Source organism: Ascaphus truei, chromosome 13 (genome assembly GCF_040206685.1).
Source record: "Ascaphus truei isolate aAscTru1 chromosome 13, aAscTru1.hap1, whole genome shotgun sequence".
NCBI lineage: Eukaryota > Metazoa > Chordata > Amphibia > Anura > Ascaphidae > Ascaphus > Ascaphus truei.
The window spans coordinates 38,855,360-38,880,085 of NC_134495.1; the positions used below are offsets into that span (position 1 = coordinate 38,855,360).

The following is a 24,726-nucleotide window of genomic DNA, read 5'->3' on the forward strand; positions in this document are numbered from 1 at the left end:
TATTGTAATACACAGACACACACTGTAACACTGACACACACAGCTATTGTAATACACAGACACACTGTAACACTGACATACAGCAGCTAATGTAATACACAGACACACTGTAACACTGACACACACAGCTATTGTAATACACAGACACACTGTAATACTGACACACACAGCTATTGTAATACACAGACACACTGTAACACTGACATACAGCAGCTAATGTAATACACAGACACACTGTAACACTGACACACACAGCTATTGTAATACACAGTCACACTGTAACACTGACACAGCAACTATTGTAATACACAGACACACACTAACACTGACACACAGCAGCTATTGTAATACACAGACACACTAACACTGACACACACAGCTATTGTAATACACAGGCACACTGTAACACTGACACACACAGATATTGTAATACACAGACACACTGTAACACTGACACACACAGCTATTGTAATACACAGACACACACTGTAACACTGACATACAGCAGCTATTGTAATACACAGACACACTGTAATACTGACATACAGCAGCTATTGTAATAACCAGACACACACTGTAACACTGACACACAGCAGCTATTGTAATACACAGACACACTAACACTGACACACACAGCTATTGTAATACACAGACACACTAACACTGACATACAGCAGCTATTGTAATACACAGACACACTGTAACACTGACATACAGCAGCTGTTGTAATACACAGGCACACTGTAACACTGACATACACAACTATTGTAATACACAGACACACTGTAACACTGACATACAGCAGCTATTGTAATACACAGGCACACTGTAACACTGACACACACACACAGCAGCTATTGTAATACACACACACACACACACACACACACACACACACACACAGCAGCTATTGTAATTCACACACACACACATATACACACACACACACACACACACACACACACACACTGTAACACTGACATACAGCAGCTATTGTAATACACAGACACGCTGTAACACTGATATACAGTAGTTATTGTAATACACACACACAGCAGCTATTTTAATACCCAGACACACTGTAACACTGACATACAGCAGCTATTGTAATACACAGACACACTGTAACACTGACACACAGCAGCTATTGTAATACCCAGACACACTGTAACACTGACACACACAGCTATTGTAATACACAGACACTGTAACACTGACATCCAGCAGCTATTGTAATACACAGACATACACTGTAACACTGACATACAGCAGCTCTCTCCCCATGTGTAGGAGGATATTACTGTGAAGGAAGTATAATATAGATCACTAACTGCAGATGTCACCACATTGTGAAACACTTCCCCAAGCACCAGAGCCCATTCTTGGTGCATCTGAATATCTCACTGATGATGAATAAAGACAAGAAGCAGACGACTGAGAGGATCTTGAAAAACACCCTGGAGATTATCTACCTGCTGACTGGAGAGGTGAGAGCTGCTGGATAAAGTCATAATGACACCACTCGTATCTCCTTAACTACAGCAGGGACATGCAGAGCGTTAATATGGGAGGTACATGAGAAGCAATATCCAGGGACACATGCAACTAGAGAAAGCAAGAACCCAAGGGCAGGCAAGATGTTTGGGTATATGGAGTGTAAAGGACCACATAAGGACACGTTCGGGCAGCAGGAGAGCACAGAGTCTGATAGGATCAGGGAAGGATGGAGTTTGGCAGAGGGGACTGACCCTGTGATAGAAACTACTTGGATCCAGGAAGAGACATGTTTGTGCAGAGGGGGGACTTTGGCCCCCTAAATATATTATAACATGGATGTTTTGTGTCTGTGCTACATTATTTTGTAATATCCACAGTCAGAAGTCCTGTAATGTTTACATACACTTTAGTGTAATATCTGTACAGTCCATGATCTTTGTGCTGATATAGGCACAGGGGAGTCAGTGTTAGTGTAGACGTGTCGGTGATACAATAGACAGAATTGGTGGGGAGAGCACTGAATAGATTGAGTATAGAGATGTTAACAAGAGACGCGTCCCTCTTACTGCAAAGCAACCAATCTGCAGGAACATGAGACATATCAACTGTGTCTCTTGATCTGCACAGTGATATTTATTACTGTCTCTCATTATGTAGGGTTATATTGTTGTGAAGAAGCACGGTGAGGATGTCCCAGACAGCAGCTGTCCCTGTGTGCCAGAAATATTCTGCAGGACCCAGAAACCCATCATGGAGAATCCAACTAACTCCCTGATACATGAGAGAAACAATGACAAGAAGCTGATGTCTGAGAAGATCCTGGAACACACCAACATCATCATTCACCTGCTGACTGGAGAGGTGAGGGCTGCTGGGCAGCGTTAGATATTACCACCTTTCTGTCTTCATTCAGCCTTTTCTTCAGCTAACTTTGTTCTATGTATCTGTATTTTCCTCTCTGATCACCTGGATTTCCATAAGGAAGAGATTTATTATATCTGGATACTGAGTGGGGGATTCTCTGTGTTTCAGGTACCTATAAAGTGTGAAGATGTTGCTGTGTATTTCTCCATGGAGGAGTGGGAGTATTTAGAAGGACACAAGGAGCGTTACAAGGACGTGATGATGGAGAATCACCAGAACCTCAGCTCACTGGGTAAGAGGAGATGTTCTGTTATTCTCATAGAGATGTCAGTCATGTTTGGATCCAGCAAACAGGAGCTCAAGTTACACTTTGTGTTTTTGTTGGGAGGTTTACAGTATGTCAGGAACAAGGAACAGGTTACAGAGCCGGGCAAACAGAGGCTCACCTGTCACTCAGGACGGAATATTTTAGAGATATTTTTCTCTCAAGGCTCCGTATTCATAATGCTAAGTTATCGAAGCCTTTACAATAGCACACACACACACACACACACACACACTACACACAGTAAAGAGAGACACACACAATACAGATACCACACACACACTCCACATGATAACAGATTCACACAGGACAGGAAATTAGATACAAATTAGATACACACAGGACAATATAGGAGGAAAGATACACACAGGGGACACACACTTATTAACAGATACACACACAGTTGAGAACAGATACACATAAGACACACATACATACAACACAGGTCCGATACACCGAACAGAAACGCACACTTCTGGAGAACAAATATATACAAGAGAACAGGTACACACAGAATAGCTACACAACATAGAAGAACAGGCACACACAGATGAGAACAGATACCCAAACAGGACAGATATACACACACACACAACGGAGGGTATATACAGTGGAGAACACATACACAGACCTAGACCACAGGTCAGATACACACACTAGAACAGATACATCCATGACACACATTCGCATGCACGCACACGAAAATATATACATACACAAACACACATGCGAGAACAGATACAGACAGATACACACAGGGCAGAAACACACACTTGGAAGAACAGATACTCATAGGACAGACCCCCCCCCCGCACACAAACACACACAAGTGAAAAGACTCATACACAGTAGAAGAGATACACACAGACAGAGACACACAGGAGATGACGTGGCAACATATTCCGTAGCGCTGTACAATAAGGTTAGAGGACGAAAATAACAAACATATACACATACATTGTTACAGTTTGTAAGGAGGGCCCTGCCCCAAGGAGCTTACAATCTATAAGGGAGGGGCTGACGAAGTCCAGGTCTTTGATGTTGTGTCTCTCTCTTCCTCATGATGTTAACCCTGTCCATGCTGACTTGGCGGACAGGAGCAGATAAGGCGTATTGGAGACCCCCCGTTAGGGGGCCGCCTTAGGCGGGACTCAGGTGTTATATCCAAGAGAGTCTGAGGTAGAGTGAAGGTTCATGCTCCTGGTGCTGCCTCCTGTTGGCTGCTGCTTGGTAATGCAGTTATTCAGAATGGAGGAAACTGCTCAGCCCCCTAACAACTCCGCTGCTCTCTTCCTGCTCCTCGTCCTTTTCATCCTCCCACGGCTCCTGGAGTCGTTCCACATACCAAACACGGGTACCTTTTACCACTGTTACATGTAAGGGAATAAGATGAAAATGGAGGGATTGAAATATTCTTAATTACACTACAGTGTGTCTGCAGCAGTGTGTATCAGCAGCAGTGTTTGTGTGTGAATGTGTCAGTAGCAGGGTTTGTGAGTGTAAGTGTGGCAGCAGCAGTGTTTGTGTGTGTCAGTAGCAGCAGCAGCAGTGTGTATGTCAGTGTGTCAGCAGCAGCAGTGTTTGTGTCAGTGTTTCAGTAGCAGCAACCATGTTTGTGTCAGTGTGTCAGCAGCAGCAGCAGCATTTGTGTGTTTGTATGTGTCAGTGTGTCAGCGGCAGTGTGTGTGTGTGTCAGAAGCAGCAGCAGCAGCATTTGTTTGTGGTGTGCTGTTGTGTATATGTGTGTGTGTGTGTGTATGTGTAGCAGCAGTTTGTTTTGTGTAGACCTGCTGTGTATGTGTGGAGCTGGTGTATGTGTAGTGCTGCAGTGCGTGTGTTTGTGTGTCAGTAGCAGCGTGTGTGTGTGTGGTGTGCTGTTGTGTTGTATGGGTGTAGCAGCAGCAGCAGAGTTTGCATGTAGCAGTAGTTTGTGTGTGTGTGTAGACCTGCTGTGTTGTGTTGTGTGTAGAGCTGCAGTGTGTGTGTGTGTGTGTGTGTACATGCACACAGAGGGGGCGGCAGTGGGTGGATATAGATAGCTGTAGTGTAAGGCTAAGGCCCCGGTAACTCCGCTGCATGCGCGCCCGAGAGACTGGCGGCGCGTGCAGCCAATTCCCCGGTCTGCAGGGAGCTACAGACCAAAAGACAGGGGGGGGCGTGACGCGGGAGGGACGGGGGCGCTGCCGTGACGTCACCCGGCAGGTTCACCCTCATTGGCTGAACCGCCGGGGGGCGTGGCTTAGCGCTCCGTCGCGAGCCCTGCTCTCAATTCTATTGAGAGCAGGAGCAACTCGCGCCACAGCGCTGCGGCCCCCCCTCGCAGCGGGTCCGGCGCTATTGAGGGGAGAGCTTTCGTCCCTGCAGCGTCCGCCACAGCGGGCGCTGCAGTTGCCAGCGGGGTCCAGGCCTTAGTATTTATAGAGGTGCTTTAATGTATTTACCATTTTATTTTATTTAAAAAATCTATATAACTATTCAAAAGTGTCTATTATTTATGAAAAAGCCTACATTTAGCCTATAATAGCAATAATCCCCTCAGCACTGGGCATTACTGGCCAATAATGCCCTGGCTGGGTTAAATTCCCTCGGCTTGGCCTCGGGCCAACTTAGGTAATGCACAAAGCATGGCCACTGAACGCTCCAAATTCAGAACACTAGAAATCAACACAAAGGGAATTGTTGGGAATGACAGTGGAACTGGGAGACAGCAGTGTGTTATCACCCTAGTCTAATGTTTTACTGAATTGCATGGAATGTTCATTTAATAATTATCCACTGCCTCATGCTGTTCTATTATCTCGGCTGTGAGTGATGTCTCAGGAATCCACTAAAGAACACTAAGGGCCTCATGCAGAGAGCAGCGCTATTTTAAATCTCGCCATTTTTTGGAGAAATTCGCGCAGAAAACAGCAGAAAATGGCGAGTTACGAAAAACGCGCCAATTTTTTTTTCTATTTCTAAAACTCGCCTCGCGGCTGGCGAGAACCTCCATCTCGCCAGTTTTAAAATTATCCTAATGCAGAGAGGCGCGAACGGCATCTAGCGGCTGTTCGCGCCAATAAAATGGCGCGATTTTCTACTATTTGCCTCGCCAGGAAAAGTTGGCAAGAAGCTGGCGCTCGCGGCCATAGGAAAGGAAAAAAAAAAGGCGCGATTTTTTTTAACACATTTCTGCAGCGCGCATCTCTCCAATTTAAACTCGCCACACGCATTCATGCTATACATTGCAGAATTCGCACTTTTCTGCATATGGAGAATAAACTCTCCAATTTTTAAATTCGCTGCTCTCTGCATGAGGCCCTAAATCTGTGAAGTGCTGAAGGAAAGAGGCGTTTAGAGTGCAGCACAGAAGGACCTACCCAAAGGTCTAGTTTAACTTAGCAAGAAGAGGTGGTTGTGTTGGTGCATAGTTGGAGTTAACAGTCATACATAAAAATATAGAAATTATATAAACAAAGAAGAGAGGTAAAGGAAAGCAGGTTCTGTTTAATTAAAGCAGGTTTTTGGTAAGCACACAGAGAAATGGAAACAGGAAGAGAGAGGGGTGGTATGGTAGGCCCTAGACACACAGGCTATCCAGGCTAGGGTAGTGAGGGTATAGACTAAGGAAGGAACAGTTGGCTCTGAAAATGAGGTAAGGGATAAGTCAGCTAGTAACTATGGATGCGTAATGCTAAAGACCAGTAACAGAAAAATGATATGCATATAAATGGATACCTGTAAGATGACCCCTTGATAATACTTGATTGAAGACAGTTACTGGGTGTAGGGTCCTGGATGGTAAAATCACAACTCCTTGATAAGAATGTGTACACCATTAGTCCAGAGACCATGACAATATAATTCACCCTAGATTGTACCAAATGTCCTTAGATTCATATAGGGAAACATGTAGCAAGCAAAAAAACTCAGTGTTATGCTGCAGCGTCCATGTATATCCAGATTCCAAGGGATCTTGGTGTGCCTCCGTCCGAATGAAGCAGAATGTAAAAACAGAAAAAAGTGGCAGAGCACAACAAACAGTATCTAAGGTTGAATAAAGAGGAAAGTGCGTTATCCATAAAAAAATGATTTATTTATCATAGTGGACAAAAAGAGCAAGGCGTAGCCCTACCAACGTTTCACGCTTCCAAGAGCGCTTTGTCAAGGTATTTTATATTATATATTATATTATGTATTATATATTTGTTTTACGGATAACACACTTTCCTCAACTTTGGATACTGTTTGTTGTGCTCTCCCACGTTTTTCTGTTTTTACAAGGGATAAATCAGAACTGATAAAGCTGCTCTGGTAGATTAACAAAAACATACTTAAGATTATATACAGATTAGCAGTTATGCAAAATACAAATAACAACAAACTATTAAGAGTCACACATACTACCCAGGAGACATCGCTTCAATGTGTGTACTGTATTTTAGTTTATATGAAATTGAGGGTCCCCCTAGGTAATTTATTATGTTGCTGGTTAGTCAAGTTCTTATATTCTATGTATTCAAATGTATATGTGTTTTGGGGGGGAAGAGAGGAGTGGGTGCCCCAGCTATTCACATGCTTCCTCATGGGAGGAACCCAAGACACCAACCATGTCCCCACTCGGGGACACGGAAATAGCACCCACGCTTTTCCGAGGGGTGTCATACCCAAGGGCACCTGTGTCAGGGTCTAATCCAACCACAAGGAAGAGAACTGGCCGAGCACTACTATGAGTATCCAGAAAAAAGTAGAGAGGAAAGTGGGTATCCCATAAAGAATTATTTATTGGTCGTGGAAAAAAGGGCACAGGAGAGCCCCAGCAACGTTTCACGCTTCTCAGAGCGCTTTCTCACGGTATACATATCACAACTTATATATATATATATATATATATATATATATATATATATATATATATATATATATATATATATATATATATATATATATATATATATGTGTGTGTACAGGATAACATAATCAACCAATACTCACAGCCTCAATGTGGTCCGTCCTCTCTAATTGCTAATACTCTCCTGGTGTATGTATGTATGTATATATATATATATGAGGAGTGCGCTTGCGCAAAACCAACCTTGACGCACTCCTCCTATGGTCCGCGGCTCGCTCCGGCTGCGGGGAGGGATTAATGCTTAGGTAATATCGGAGCCCCAGTGACGTGCGCACTTAGGATATTATGATTACGCACTTCCCTCGCGTCCCGCAGCCTCCATTGACATAGAGGACTTCCCCTTATTTGATTACTGCGCATGCGCGTACCACGGGGGGTTGATAGACCTCATATGCCTCCGGATTGGTAGCTCGGGGCGGGGCTAGCCATCATCAACCTTGTGCACGGACACAGGATATATATATATATCCTAATGTATATGTTAATAAAGTTGTGATGTGTATACCTTGAGAAAGCGCTCTGAGAAGCGTGAAACGTTGCTGGGGCTCTCCTTTGCTCTTTTTTAGATGACGATAAATAATTCTTTATGGGATACGCACTTTCCTCTCTACTTTTTTCTGGATACTTATAGTAGTGTTCGGCCAGTTCTCTTCCTTATTCAGCTTACCATTCGGACGGAGGCACACCTGGGGACCCCTTACTTGCGGATCGCCTGGACGTTGCAGCACTCAGAGTGAGTTAACCGCTTGCTACATGTTTTCCTGTTCAGGACTTTATTTTGACACTTGGTACATCATAGGGTGTGATTATACAGTACTCATTGTTCCTGGTTTTATTGTTCACATCAGCGTCACTTATTAGTGAGCTTACTATCCAGGATCTGCAACCCAGTACCTGTCTCCTATCAAGTTTATATTTAGGGGTCCCCCCACGATTATCTGGTTATTCATTCATTTACCCATCTCACTGTTGTGGTCTTTAGCATTACGCACTCACATGGTCTAATCCAACCATGACTGGCTCAGGTTTCTGGTTCAGTTTTTTCACCAAAGTTTAGTCTACCACCCGCCTACCTCAAAGCTCAGGACCTCTGAAGTGCCCGATGTATCTCTAAGTGAAGGGGCGAGTCCCCTGTGGGGTCATATAAGGTGGTCTGCTACATTATGTGGGAAATTATTTAATGCAGGATTTCGGTAACCATTTCATCACATAATGTGAAAGGTTTTAATATCCCGGTAAGAGGCGGGTAGCCCTGAGGGACTATAAACGTAAAAATGTAGATATTATTCTGTTACATGAGACGCATTTCAGCGCGAAAAGTTTCCCTAAATATATAGATAAGCATTTCCGCCAATGTTTCTTTGCCTCAGCCAAGGTCAAAAAAAGAGGAGTAGCCATCCTATTTCATAATAGAAACCGATTTGTGGTGGAACTGGCCAAAAAGGATAAAGAAGTTAGATTTCTGATCTTGATTGGCACTATACAGGGTCAATATCGATCGATCGCAAACTTATATGCCCCGTGTGAGCATGAACCTGTGTTCTTCTCTTCATTCTTCAATACATTAAGCAAGGAATCTAAGGGTCACGTGATTCTTACAGGGGACTTTAATACAGTGATTGATCCTGCTCTAGACAAGTCAGCCCAACCTAAGCCCCTGAAGAAAAAGAAAGGTACGGCGGCTCTCCTTAAAGGGTTAAAATAAGATGTCGGACATCTGGAGAGAGTTGCACTCCAATGAAAAATGTTACACGTTTTTTTTCTCATCCCCACTCACGTTATAGTAGAATAGATTACTTCTTTATATAAAACAGATTGGTTACAAAGATCTCCTCTACGAGAATCCATGATATCTCATGGTCAGATCATGCACTTCTAGAACTACGGTGTACTCAATTGAACCTAGACAAACCTGGAGCAAACTGGAAATTGAATGGATCCATTATTAAAGTCCTGCAGATAACTCAAACAATTAACAATGATATTCTTTAACAATTCTTTAGTATTAATCAAGGCAGTGTAGATTCCCAAACCACACTATTGGAAGCCCATAAGGAAGGCCAGCACAACATACGGCCCGCCCGGCCTCTCTGTGCGGCCCGCGATGAGATTTAAATTTATTAATTTTTTTAAATAAAAAAAAATGGCGGCGATTCTTCGCGGTCCCGGGGGTGAGGTGAGGTACATGGGAGATGAGGTGCAGGAAGGGTGATGTGAGGTGCAGGGGGGTGATTGGAGGTGCAAGGGGGAGAGTGATGTGAGGTGCAGGGAGGGGAGAGTGATGTGAGGTGCAGGGAGGAGAGTGATGTGAAGTGCAGGGGGGGAGAGTGATGTGAGGTGCAGGGGGGGAGAGTGATGTGAGGTGCAGGGGGGGAGAATGATGTGAGGTGCAGGGGGGGAGAATGATGTGAGGTGCAGGGGGGGTGGGATGTGTGTGGTGTGCAGGGGGGTATTGTGTGTTTGATGTGGAGAGGGAGTATTATGTGTGTGGGTGAGGGGGAGAGATGGGGGTATGAGAGATAGATGGGGAGTATCGCAAAGGTTGATAGTGAGGGGTTCTGGGGGAGATTTGAGGATGATGATGAGAGGTGCTGGAGGAGAGATGATGATGGTGATGATGATTTTACCCGTGCGGCCCAAATTTTTTTTCCTTGGAGCAGTTCGGCCCTTCTCGCTTTACGAGTTGTGCAGGCCTGCCATAAGGCAACACTTGGAGGTTCTCTTATTAGCATTGCTGGCAGGAAGAAAAAAAGCAAAAGAAGCAAAAATTGTGCAACTGCAAGCAAAGCTGGCAGCAATTTCTGACCTTCACAAAAGTAATGGTGGAACAGACACGTTAAAAAAGCTAAAGGATGGGGCGTGTCCGGCACGCCAGAGAAGATGGACGTGTGAGAGCTGAGCTCCGCCGACCTGCGCGCATAAACCAATATACAAGCGCCCTTCACCCCCCCCCCCTGACCCCAAAAAAACATACCCCTAGCAGGATAAATACCCCGCAATGGCTGCGAAGCAAAAAGCGCCGCCCGGCCAGGGCTCAATAAACTTTTTTTCGCCATCTCAGCGGAGCTCGGAGCTCACCCCGAGAAACCAAGATGGCGCCGGGCCAACAAATACACGAGGCCCTAAGCAGCAGGCCGCGGCCCGAGAACAAAGGGAGCGAGTGCAAAGACCAGAGACTATCCCAACAAGGGAATTCATGCAAGACTTGATGAAGGGCATGTTAGACAAACTGCACTCTTCAATACAGCAAGACCTGAAGGCAGCCGTAACAGAACTGAGGCACGAAATAGGCGGCCTCGCGGAACGGACGACAACACTTGAAACTAAAATGGAGGAATCTCTACAGATACAAACAACTGCAGACAATGAAATCTTCCGGCTAGGAATGGAGATAAGATATCTGAAAGATAACCTCGAGGACCAAGAAAACCGCGAGAGACGACAGAACCTGCGGATCCGCGGAATTCCAGAGGCGATCCAGGCAGACCAACTACAGCCATACCTCCTGGGGCTCTTCTCCTCGCTGTGCGCAGACCTGGACAAAAAGGACTTTGAGATGGATAGGGCCCATCGCGCCCTCGGGCCAAGGTCAGCCGACCCAAATAAGAACAGGGACACCATAGTCCGGCTGCACCACTACACCACCAAAGAGAAGCTTATGGCAGCCTGCAGGAAAAAAGATCCGCTCACCTATCAAGATGACCATCTGCAAATCTACAACGATTTAGCAAAGCAAACTATCAACAAGAGGATGGACTTAAAACCCCTGACCACCCTCCTCAGAGACAACGGGATCAAGTACTGTACAAATGGGGGTTCCCATTTAAACTAATAATCATCAGAAATGGGAAGACATGTCATTAGACACCCTGCTGAGATGTCCAGACTGGCGAAAGCAGTGGGCCTGTCTCCCCCCCCCCCCCCCCCGTCGTGGGATGCTGATCCACCCGACTCCCACGAACAGGAGAGTGAGGGTCCCTCAGTGAGGACCTCAGAGTGCCTCGCAGGTCGAAAACAAAGAAAATAAAGACATACAAAACGAATCTTTCTGTTTTCTGTTCTCCCAGTTTCAGCGCAATAGTGTCACAAAAACGCCACACGAGGACTCAGCAAGATTCCTTGCCATAAGCCAAAGCGACTACTAGACAGCCAGCCACAACGAGGACCATGCATAACAGAGGGAGATGCCGTACCTACCTGCAGTAGCGAACAAAGAAGACCGCCTGCCAGGCCGGAGTGTCCACAGTGAGAGGCTGCCCATCCGCCCAAGAGGAGCCGACCGCAAGATCGACACAAAGCTGCCAGCCGGAGCTGTATTAAAGAGGCCTTCTATTTGGGAAGGGGGGGGGCTCACTGTTGCGGGAGGGGGGAGGGATGAGAATCCCACATGAGGAGCAAGATCGATGGGGAACCCCATGGCCCCCTCTGCCCCCGACGCCCCCACTCCTCACCAACCCCCGAGTAACAGCAGCAAGCACCTCAGGGCAATAAATCCTATGAGAAGCTGGCAAACAGGTCCACACCAGGTATGGCATTGCCCCCCCCCCGAAACTGTAAGTACACTACCCTTACAAGTGCGGCATCCGCATCCCCTGGAACAACGCCCCATGCGCAGGCAATCCCTGAGTCCCCAGAGTCCTTAAAACCTAGCCAATGACACTAAGCTGTGCGTAAGGACTGAAGCGAGAGTGACACTAGCTGTCCCCCATCCCCACAAGTTCAAAATTGCTAGGAGTTTATAGTAGCGCACCCCCTATCCCACCCCTATCCGTTTCCCTCCTGTCCCCAATCCCCCCACCCAGCCCCCTACATCTCCCCCCCTCCCCAAGTCTAACCATAACCCCCCCCTTCCCCTCCCCTCCCCCGTACTCCCTCACTCAACCCCCCCCCTCCCTATCCCCCCCCCTTACTAACCTTAAACGGAATCACTGCAAGAATCGCTGAATCCGGAGCTTGCCTCCAACCCCTGCCATTCCAACAGACAGACTGAGAACAGAGATGAAACGAAGCAGCAGGTTCCAGTGACATCCGTTGCGGTCTGTGTCTTGCCTGAATGTCACTATATTATCATATGCATACCATATGTCAAAAGACAGACATCGGCTATGCTGACCTAATTGTACTCACCGTCAGCCACTTCCCCTCTCTCCTCCCCCTTCCTTGTCCCCCCCACCCCCCCCACCCTCACCGGTTCCCCACCCCACCTGAGTTCCCCCCCGCGCACCCACTACTAACCCGCGAAAGGTAATAAAACATACAGCCTAACAAAGGGAATACGTGGGGCCGTGACAACCGCCAGGAACCACGGGGTGATAAAAGCAAAGCGTTATACCAATGGCATACCATCTACGTAAATCAATGTACCCACACTGAAATGATAAGTGCATGTATTACCAGAAACGTACCCAGGCAGAAGGTTCCCTCCCCCCCTCCCCCCCCTCACCTTCCCCGGTCACCCCACCCCCCCCTCCACCCGCCGGAGACACCCCCCCCCCGACCTGCCCAGAGGTGCACCCGGGTTCCCCCCCGCGCTTCCACTGCTAACCCGCGGACGATAATAAAACACACAGCCTAACAGAGGGAATACGTGCGGCCATGACAACCGCCAGGAATCACGTGGCGATAAAAACAAAGCGTTATACCAAAGGCATTCCATGTCCGTAAATCAATGTACTCACACTGAAATGACAAGCGCATGCATTACCAGAAACGTACCAGGCAGTAGGTTCCCTCCCACCCCCCCCCCCCACCTTCTCTCCGGGCCCCCCCCCCACCTCCACCCGCCAGAGACACCTCCCCCCCCCGCCTCCAATCCCCGGAGTGGCAGAGCCCAAACACCACGAAAGGGACAGTACCTGAGAACCATTACGATCCCACACAAACAACTTCGATGTGACTCACTGTCCCCATACTGAAGACATAAATATAGGCACTACTTGAAACCAACCCCCCCTCCCCCACCCGTCACTCCCCTTCCCCCCCTTCTCCCCCCCCCCTTTTTTTTCCACCCCCTCCTCCCCCCCCCCCACACCTTTACCTTGACCCCCTTCCCTTGGTCCCCCCCCCATTCCTCTCCCCCCCCCTCCACATATCCACCCGTAACCAAGGGTCGAGGGGTCGAAGGGCAACATACGCAGCAGAGGGCCAGGACCTCCCTGTTGCACTCCGGCCTCGGGCTCCGGACCCACCCCAGAACGGGCAAACTTGTCCGAATGCCGGTCTCCAGGAGACATGGCAATATCACTTTAGGACCTGTACAAGGCCTAATCCTACTTCTCTTCCATCTGCTGACCCAGCCCCAGCAGACCTTCCCCCTCCCTCCCCCCCCTCCTCTACCCCCCCTCCCCTTGGCAGCTCAACAGCAAGCCACAAAAGACCAATAAAGAAGTCACACCTTTCACCCACCAAGCCCATAGACGAAACTATGTCACACGCCCAGGAAACAGGAGCAAGGTCTCAACTAGTGGGAAAGATGAGACCCCGAGTCCACGACCCACAAAAATAAGATATTACAATGGCAAATACAGCCCCGATTAAAGTGAGATCCCTAAACGTCAAAGGGTTGCAGAACAACAGGAAGCGGAGATTGGCCCTTCAGGACATGAAAAAATCAGGGGGGGACATCATATTCTTACAGGAGACACACTTCACATCTCAAGACCCCCCAAATTTATTCAAAAAAACATTCCCAACAAGCTTTTTTGCTTCATTTAGTAGTAAAAAGAGGGGTGTGGCTATCCTAATCAGACAAGGCACCCCATTCAATCATATCAAAACGACAGCAGACCCAGAGGGTAGATTCCTTGTGGTGTATGGCTCCTTAGCGGGCTCGACAATTGCCCTGATCAATGTATACGCACCAAACGAGAACCAAACAGAATTTCTCCAAACTGTTCTCGAGGGCGTAGACCCGGGATATCTATCATCGATGATAGTAGGGGGTGACCTAAATATGGTCTTAAACCCTACCGAGGATAGATCAACCACGATGGGTCCCCCCCGTACAACCTACTCCCAGATCAAGGGGAAAAGGTTTAGGGGAATCCTAAATTAATTTTTACTAGTGGACATGTGGAGATCCCAACATCAAGGCCAGAAAGACTATACCTTTTTCTCAGCACCTCACCAGACTTACTCTCGAATAGGCTATTTCTTGACCACAAAAAACGTGATGGCGGCAGCCATTGAATCAGACATTGGCTCAATCACCTGGTCGGATCATGCCCCAATCACCTTAACACTATCACTCCCCTTCGAAAAAACAACAAGCTATTCCTGGAGACTTAATGACTCGCTATTAAACCACCCAGAGATAGAAATAGAAATTAGAACCTCACTTAAGGACTATTTCTTTTTCAACGCGGGCACAGTCTCCTCTCCAGCAATCCTATGGGAAGCCCATAAGGCAAACATCAGAGGGAAATTCATTTCCATCGCCTCCCATAAGAAAAAAGCCCACCTAACACAAATCAAGGAACTTACAGATAGCATTAAAACCATAGAACAAGCCCACAAGGCCAACCCTACAAAGAAATTATATAAAACGCTGGTTACAGCTAGAACAAAACTTAGGCAGATTCAGCTGGAGGAGGTAGAAAAAGCCCTTAAATGGACGAACCAACTCTATTACGACAAGGGAAACAAGGCTGATAGACTCTTAGCAAGTAAACTAAGAGGGGTGCAAAAGAGATCTCAAATAACAGCTATCAAAAGTAAATCTGGTGAGATACAATATAGTGACAAGAAAATTGCAGAGGAATTTACAAAATACTACACTGGGTTATATAATTTAAGATCTAAAAATGACCGCCCCGCACCAATAGCCATAGAGGCCATAACACAATATTTGAACAAATGTCAGCTCCCCACTTTAACGGAGGAGGAAAACACAGTCCTCAATGCTGAGATCACAAAAGAGGAACTGGAGGAGGCGGTCAAATCACTAAAGATCACTAAGTCTCCTGGCCCTGACGGTTTCACCAACGTCTACTATAAAAGATTCTTGCCCACACTTTCTAAGCATCTTCTAAAAACATTTAACTATTTCATGGAAGGGAACCATATCCCCACATCAATGTCTTTAGCCAACCTGGCCATTATACATAAGGAAGGCAGAGACCAGATGCAGTGTGGAAGCTATCGTCCAATCTCCCTCCTCAACAGTGATCTCAAATTATATAGTAAAATTTTAGCAAACAGTTTAAATCCCATCTTGTCGAGATTAATTAATATTGACCAAGTCGGATTTGTCAAGGGCATACAAGCCTCGGATAACATTCGGAAGATAATTAACATCATCGAACATGTACACCTCACAGGGACCAAAGCACTTTTGTTAAGCCTAGATGCAGAGAAGGCGTTCGATAGAATAAACTGGCAATTCCTGGACCAAACTATGCGCAAATTTGGCTTCAAAGACGCATATCTAGAGGGGGTCCGTAGATTATACCAAAACCCATCGGCAACGGTTAAACTACCAGGGGGCAATAACCAGAGGTTTGAGATCACCAATGGTACTCGACAGGGATGCCCCTTATCTCCTCTCCTCTTTGCACTAACCATAGAACCGCTGGCATCAGCAATACGACTCAATAGAGACATCCAAGGAATAGAAATTGGACACAGGCAGCACAAAATATCCCTATTCACGGACGATGTCATTCTCACCCTTTCCAAACCCCAAATCTCCCTGCCCAACCTCCAAAAAGAGCTCCGAGACTTTGGACAAATCTCGGGATATAAGATAAATAACGACAAATCGGAGGCCCTGAACCTTAGCCTGCCGGAGCCAGAGGTGGAACTCCTCAAATTAAATTTTAACTACCGTTGAAGCTCCTCTTGTATAAAATACTTGGGAGTTAAGATATCGAGGACCTACCAAACACTATACCAATATAACTATCCGACCCTGTTCAAAAAAATTAAACAAGACTTAGATAAATGGGGAGGATACCAGATATCATGGATCGGGAGGATGGTCTCGGTTAAAATGAACATACTCCCTAGGTTACTATACTACTTCCAGACCCTCCTGGTTCCCATCCCTGGCTCAGAATTAAAAAACCTTCAAAAACTAATCTTCCACTTTATCTGGCAAGGCAAAAAGCCTAGAGTCGCCAAAACGGTTCTTTTGGCCTCAAGGGGGAGAGGAGGACTAGGAGTTCCAGACGTAACAAGATACTACCTAGCCGCACAACTACGGCAAGTAGTGGTATGGAACGCCAGCCCAAAACAATATTGTTGGCTAGGTATAGAAACACACTATGCCGGGACGCCTTCACTACCAGCTTGCCTTTGGTCCATGAGCAGGGAAGACATGCTAAGCAACAAATTCAAACTAGGCCCGATGAGACACACTTGGGAGACCTGGACGAAATGCAGATATAAATTTAAGCTCACGACACCTCGCTCCCAACTCACACCAATCTACAAAAACCCAAAATTTCCACCTGGATGTGAGCCCAGACAATTCGATCAATTTGAAACCAAAAATATTAGAGCAATTGTCAACCTCCTGAGCTTCGGGGAGATCCTGAGCGACCAAAACTTGCAAACCAAATATGAGATAGTAGGGCTGAATGTCTTCAAATACCTACAAATTCGGCACTTTACCCAAACATTATCCCCAACGTTGGAATTTCCCCCTCTCACTGGCTTTGAAAGGCTCTGCAGGGAGTCCGGCCATCAGAAAGGTCTAATAACTCAAATCTGTGCAGAACTGGAGAGGGCCTCAGAAGCCCCCCACACATGACTATATGCTGCATTGGGCAGCAGAATTGGACATCGTTATAAACCGAGAGGACTGGGAAAGTATTTGGGAAACAGCTTCAGGAACTTCCATATGTACCACAAACAAAAAAGAGAATATATATAAAATAATGTTTCGCTGGTATCTCACCCCAGCCAAAATTAACCAAATCTACCCCCTGGCCTCGGATCTGTGCTGGAGAGGCTGCGGTCAAAAGGGGGACATGGCCCACATCTGGTGGTCATGTCCAGAAATTCAGAAATACTGGGAAACTATACACAATCTTATAAAAGAGGTCACAGACCTCACAATCCCGGTTGAACCGCTGACCTACCTATTGGCCAGGCCCCTAGAAACACTGGACCGACCAACAGGCAAATTGAACTCCTTTATTCTCACTGCGGCGAGATGTGCGGTGGCAGCCGCCTGGAAGAAGGTGCCCCCCCCCTCCAAACAGACAGTAATAAAGAGAATTAACGAAGTAAAGGAAATGGAGAGGCTGTCAGCGTTTCTGAAACGGTCCACCACTGCCTTCTACAATATATGGGACCCGTGGTTCACTAGAATGGCCCTGACACCAGGAACGCCACTTAAGGATAGAAGTAAGAGCCACAATGGGTGACGGAGACTAAATGCACATGCCAAGGAGAGGGGGTGGTACAACTACTCCCCCCCCTCCCCCCGCTCTCTCTTTTCCCCTCCTGCTCTTCCCTTTTCTATTTCAACTCTCGCATCACCCCGACAGACCCTGGAGGAACAGGGGGACGCCGAGACTTTTCTTTAATATGTTAAAAATTGTGTTAGGCCACAAATGGACTGTCATAGAAAATATGTTGACTGTTATAACTGCCTAAATAAAAAAATTGAAACAAAAAAAAAAGCTAAAGGATATTTGAATAGCGAATAATATGCTCCTAACCTCCCAGGCTGAGAATGCCTTGAGTTGGTCAAAGAGGACATTTTTTTGAAAAAGCAAACAAACCAGATACACTTATAGCTAACAAAATTAGAAATATGCAACTAAGTTACAATATACAGTACAAGCTATTTGTAATGAAACGGGGGACACGGCCCCAGCAGCGTGCCCCCCCCTACCTGGACGGACTCCCGCAGCTGCCACCCCCGCATGTCTCTATCGGGTCTCCGCTTCCGACTGCGGCGTGCCGCCATTCTCTCCCTCTTCGGCAGCACACGCTACCGCGCTTCCGGGTCGCGCACGCACAGGGCTTACAGGGCGCGCACACACCCAGCCTCCTATCTCCCAGCCCCACACAGGTGGCCCCGCCCCCCACCTCTTACGGAACACCACACCTCCCATTCCAGGCACTCAACTGGCATCCTCCTCTTCTCGGCCCCTGAACCTATCCCTGTATCCGCCTGGACGCACCTCCACTCCGCCTCTGCCCTCTATTGGTCAGCTGCACTTTATTACCCCAGTTCTTCCTCTCCTTCCTCGCTCTGCATAGCTTCTTCTAGCCTTGTGCTATTCGGAGTTCTGTGCCTGGCTTTCCTCTCTGTTTCAATTCGTGTCTCTGATCCTGCTCGTCTGCGTACCCCCTCTGGATTTGGAACCTGGTTTCCCTCTGACTGACGTGTACCTCTCTGACCCGTGGACTTGGTTACGGACTACGACCTTGCTGCTCTTTCCTTCCTTTGACCCACGGCTTATGGACTCACTATTCGGACCTCTGGCGCCCAGGACTCGGCAAGTATCTAACCATCCTTCTCTGACCCGACCCGGCAACACACCCTACTACACTCCGGGCACGCCCTCACTGCTGTGGGTTTGGGGTAAACTCCCTTCCCACCTCAGTACTGGGGACTGGTCTGGTCTGCGGGCAGCACAGCGTTACATTATGCAGAGTCCACCAACAGCAGACTCCCCTGCCCAAGCAGTGACTACGGAGCACTGGCAGTAACTGAGCAACCAAGTATCAGCCGTGGTGCAGCAGCTTTCCAATCTCTCTCTCCAGGAATCCCAGGCGAGGACCCTTCCTGCCCAGGAAGGGTCGTCCGCCTAGGAACCACGCATTCCCACGCCTAACCGATACGCTGGAGATTCACTCTCTTGCCGAGGATTCTTGAATCAGTGCGACATCCAGTTCGAGTTTTCCCCATCTCGTTTTCCCATGGACCGCTCCATGGTGGCCTACATCTACGCCCTTCTGACCGGTAATGTACTTGCCTGGGCCTCACCTATATGGGAACTCAGACCTGAAATTACCCAAGACTTTCCTAGGTTCTGGCGTGAGTTTTAACAGGTCTTCGACACTCCAGCCTGTAAGGAGACCGCTGCCTCCTCCCTGTTCCATCTTTCTCAAGGCTGCAGGTCCGTAGCAAGATACGCGCTAGAGTTCCGCACCATTGCCGCGGAGACTCGCTGGAGCGATGAAGCCCTTTCGGCAGCCTAAACCCCTAAAGGATGATCTGGCAGCCCAAACACGACCCTCCTCGCTGGAGGACCTTATAGCTCTGAGCATTCGTGTTGACCACTGGCTCTAGGAGAGATGCCAGGAACGCCAGCGTCCCAGGTTCATGATGCCCATCTCCGCTCCTTCAAGGCCTCTTTCCACTGCCATGCTGGCTCTTGATGCCCCGGAGCCTAGGCAGATTGGTAGTCAACAGCCCCGGTCCGCTGAAAGAATTCGCCGTTGGAACAAAGGTCTCTGCTATTATTGCGGCTCTCCCGACCACCTAGTACGACTCTGTCCCCTGAGACCGGGAAACGAGAACGCCCAGTGAGATCTGAGAGGCTTCCCGTGGGTACCATCTCTTCTCGCCCCTCCTTCCAAGAAGAACTTCCCAAGAGAATATTACTCCCCATAGTCCTCGAAGCCCCCAACGTCTGGTTATCGGTCCCCGCATTCATTGATTCCGGGTCTGGCGGCAATTTCGTGGATCAGGAGTTCACGGGCAAGAATCATATTCCCTTCATCAAGAAGAGGGTACCCATCAGGATTGAGGCCATAGACGGTCGACCTCTACAACCGGCATTCCTCTCCTTGGAGACCCCCTTCTCAAACTTTCGACCACGGACGGCCACTCGGAGCAAATCTCCTTTGACGTCTTCCTCTCCCCCACAACCCAGGTCTGGGATTGCCTTGGCTCCAGCTTCACAATCCACGCATTGACTGGATGGACCGATTGCCCATTCAGTAGACTTCCCCCTTGAAGGGTTCTGTGGGGCCTTCCGTGACTACTCTCGCGGGTCTAGAAACCTCCGTTCCGTCTTCCTCTTCCCTCCCTGAAGTATACTCCGATTTCAGGGATGTCTTCAACAAGACAGTCTGAGGTACTTCCGCCACAACGCACATTTGACTGTCCCATTGAGCTGATCCCCGGAGCCACTCTTCCTAAGTCTAAATCATACCCACTCTCCTTGCGTGAAACTGAAGCCATGTCTTCATATATTCAAGAGAATCTCAAGAAGGGATTCGTCTGGAATTCTACCTCCCCGGCCGGGGCCGGATTCTTTTTCGTAAAGAAAAAAGATGGTTCTTTGAGACCCTGCATTGACTACCGGGGACTCAACAAAATCACTATTAAGAACCGGTATCCTCTTCCCCTCATCTCGGAACTGTTCGACAGGCTTCAGGGAGCCACAATATTTTCCAAACTAGACCTCAGAGGGGCGTACAATCTGATTCGAATCAGGGAGGGCGATGACTGGAAGAACGCCTTCAACATGCGCAGCGGTCATTATGAATATCTTGTGATGGCCTTGGCCTCTGTAACACTCCGGCTATATCCCATGACCTCATGAATGAGATCTTTCGGGACGTTTTGAATATCATCGTTATTGTGTATCTGGATGACATTCTTATCTTCTCCCGGAACATGCAAGAACATATCCGCCACACCAAGGTGGTACTTTCTCGCCTCCGCGCTAACAAGCTCTATGCTAAAATGGAGTAGTGCCTCTTCCACCAATCTTCCACAGCCTTCCTTGGCTACATTATTTCTAATAAGGGGTTCACCATGGATCCGGAGAAACTGAAGGCAGTTCTGGATTGGCCGCAAGCCAACTCCCTGAAAGCTATTCAATGTTTTCTCGTGTTTGCGAATTATTACCGGAAGTTCATCCGCAATTTTTCTACTTCAGTCGCACCCATTACCGCCATTACAAAGAAGGGGCCAATCATTCCACATGTACCCCCGAGGCTACTAACGCCTTTGTGGTACTCAAAAAGGCTTTAGTTTATGCCCCTATTCTCTGCCACCCGGACACTTCCCTTCACTCTCGAGGTCGACGCCTCCGACACAGGAGCCGGTGCAGTACTGTCACAAAGGTTCTCCCCCAAGACAAGCTCCACCCCTGTGGTTTCTTTTCCAAGAAATTCTCCCCGGCCGAGAGCAATTTTGACGTCGGTAATAGGGAGCTCTTGGCTATTAAGTTAGCTCTACAAGAATGGAGGCACCTCCTTGAAGGCACGAGAGAGCCAGTAGCCATACCCACTGACCATAAGAACTTGTTATACGTCGAGGGGGCCCGCCGTCTGGGGGTCCCGCCAAGCTCGCTGGGCATTATTTTTTTCTCGCTTCAATTACACTATCTCATACATTCAAGGCACCAAGAATGTTAAGGCCGATGCCCTTTCACGTCAGTTCATTACTGAGGAGAAGTCGATGAAGTCTCCGAAACTATTTTAGCCTCTAAGTGCATAACACCTGCCAATTCATTTAACATCTTGGATAAAGTCGTCAAAGCCCAGTCTCGCATCCCCTGCGGGTTAGAGGTTCCAGAGGGACTCCTGTATGCCGTCCCACACTTTCATCACAAGAACCTGAAATGGGGTCACTCTTCTAGATCGGCTGGTCACCCGGGTTTCAAGAGGACTCTGGATTTGATCAGATGTACCTTCTGGTGGCCAAATATGAACAGGGATATTCAAGACTTCACGAAAGCCTGTCCGGTATGTGCACAGAGTAAGTCCGCTCGACAGAAGCCGTCGGGTCTTCTTTTGCCCCTCCCCATCCCTGAACGCCGTGGACACATATATCGATGGACTTTATAGTGGAACTCCCACCCTCCAAGGGTATGAATATGATTCTCGTAGAAGTGGATAGATTCTCAAAAACAGACACACTTCATCCCCATCAAGGGTCTTGCTAATTCCTCCACTTTGGCCGATGTATTCACGAAAGAGATCTTCAGGCTTCACAGTATCCCTCATTCTATTGTTTCGGACAGAGGCACACAATTCATCTCAAAGTTCTGGCGGGCATTCTCCCAAAGGCTCGGCATCTCCCTCCTGTTTTCCTCGGGCTATCACCCTCAGACCAACGGGCAAACTGAGAGAATGAACCAGTCATTGGAACAATATCTGAGGTGTTTCGTGTCGGAATCTCAAGACAATTGGATGGAATTATTACCATGGGCAAAGTTCGCTATCAATTCCCTCAGGAACGAGTCTACTCAGGAGTCCCACTTTTTCGTTAATTACGGTTTTCACTCCAGCCGCCTTCCCCTCTCCCCCACCTCATCTGGTGTTCCAGCGGTTGATGCTCTGGTTGCTAACTATAAGCTTCCTGGAGAAGGATTCAAAGGGCTTTGCGTGGCGCTGTTCAGAGACAGAAGATTCAAGCAGATCGGCGTCACCAAAAGGAACTGGAATATAGGTCAGGGGACAGAGTCTGGTTTTCCTCCAGGAATATCAAGGTTAAGTCACCTTCCCCCAAATTGGCACCCCGATTCTTGGGACCTTTCAAGATCCTTGAACAGGTTAACCCGGTAGCTTTTCGTCTCCAGTTACCTCCATCCATGAAAATATTCACAGTCTTTCACGTTTCCCTTCTGAAACCCTTCGTTCAGAGTGCTCACTTTCCTGATCGCCCCCTCAGACCCAATCCTGTCACCATACAGGGACAGCAAGAGTTCATGATACAGTCCATCCTCGATTCCCGACTCTAAAGAGGCAAGCTTCAGTTTCTCGTGCACTGGAAGGGTTACGGACCTGAGGACCGATCTTGGGTGCCTCTTCACCACATTCCCACTCCAGCTTTACTCAAGCTCTTCCACTAGAAGTTTCCCCACAAGCCATGGGAGGATCGTCCTGAGTTCGATCCTCAGGGGAGGGGGGGGGGGGTACTGTAAGGAAATGGGGAACATGGCCCCGCGGTGTGTTTCCCCCCCCCCCCCCTACCTGGACGGACTCCCGCAGGTGCCGTACCCCCGCATGTCTCCATTGGGTCTCCGCTCCCAACTGCTGCGTGCCGCCATTCTCTTTGGCAGCACACGCTACCGTGCTTCCGGGTCGCGCGCGCAGGGCTTACAGGGCGCGCGCACAACCAGCCTCCTATCTCCCAGCCCCACACGGGTGGCCCCGCCCCCGCCTTTTACCTCAAATTAATTGTAGAAGAATTTAAGAAATACTATGAGAATCTTTATAACGGAGAAAAGGTTAAGCCTAATGCAAACACGAGTCAGGCCATAAGGGATTTTCTGACAGACTCTGACTTACTTAGCATACAAAACCCGGAAGTGACGTATCGGCATCCAGTTTGCAGCACAGACAAGATACTGGTGGAGAGGGCGGACGCGCTGGAGGTTCACGAGGTCGCGACTCGGTGTATCATCTTTAACCTGTACCAACGCCCGTTATACTCTGGTATCTTGTAAGCCAATCTTTTTAATATCTAAATTCATATGGAACTACAAAAGACCGAAGGTAAAGAAGGGGATCCTAGGTTGACTGACACTGGTGGATGGCTTAGCAGTAACTTGTTGTCCTATTACAAAGTGGCCCAATTATGTTAAATTGCTCAATGGCATATAGACCCTAATTTGAAAAGATAGGTAGAAGTGGAAAAAGAATCCTGCTTTCCGCTAGAATTACACAATCTAATTTGGTTACCAAAAGTGAAAGTCAAAATTGACTGTAAACCGCTTTCCTCAATGACCAATTCCTTATCAATCTGGGAGGCCGCAAAATTTAGAGGTGCTTTAACCACTAAAAAAATCCTTGATGTCCCCCCTATTGGACAATCCGGATTTTGCTCCAAGTATGGATAGTAAAGATTTTACAATTTGGAAGCAGCAACGCATTACGAGATTTGAAAGATCTGCAGGGTAGAAATAACATTAAAACATTTGAACAAATTAGGTCAGAAAAGGACATACCCCATTCTGAATTCTTTAGATACCTCCAGATAAGAGCATTTTATAACAAATTTAGATCCCGGCCCCATTAACACATTTTGAAAAGATCTGTATTTTAGAAAGAGACACTAGCGGACTTGCATCTCAAATGTATAAGGAAGTAACCTGTTCTAGACCTTAGTACTCCCGAAAAATGAAGTATGTCTCAGTGGGAAGCAGACATAGGGGAATTATGGAAGAAGAAGAGTGGGATGATGGGGGAGGGGTGCCAAGCGAGTAATAAAGGGGTCACCCCCATTAGG

General features: G+C 47.6%; 1 protein-coding gene across 1 annotated transcript in view; it reads left to right on the forward strand.

The window, feature by feature from the left end:
- Positions 1 to 1,276: 1,276 nt before the first annotated feature.
- LOC142464643 (uncharacterized) overlaps positions 1,277 to 24,726 on the forward strand; it is a 47,997-nt gene continuing 24,547 nt past the window's right edge. Inside the window, exons 1-3 of the mRNA XM_075568009.1 lie at positions 1,277 to 1,487; positions 2,155 to 2,358; positions 2,530 to 2,653. Of these exons, the coding sequence (XP_075424124.1) occupies positions 1,407 to 1,487; positions 2,155 to 2,358; positions 2,530 to 2,653 (409 nt within the window). The 5' untranslated portion in view covers positions 1,277 to 1,406. The remainder of the gene's footprint in view (positions 1,488 to 2,154; positions 2,359 to 2,529; positions 2,654 to 24,726) is intronic.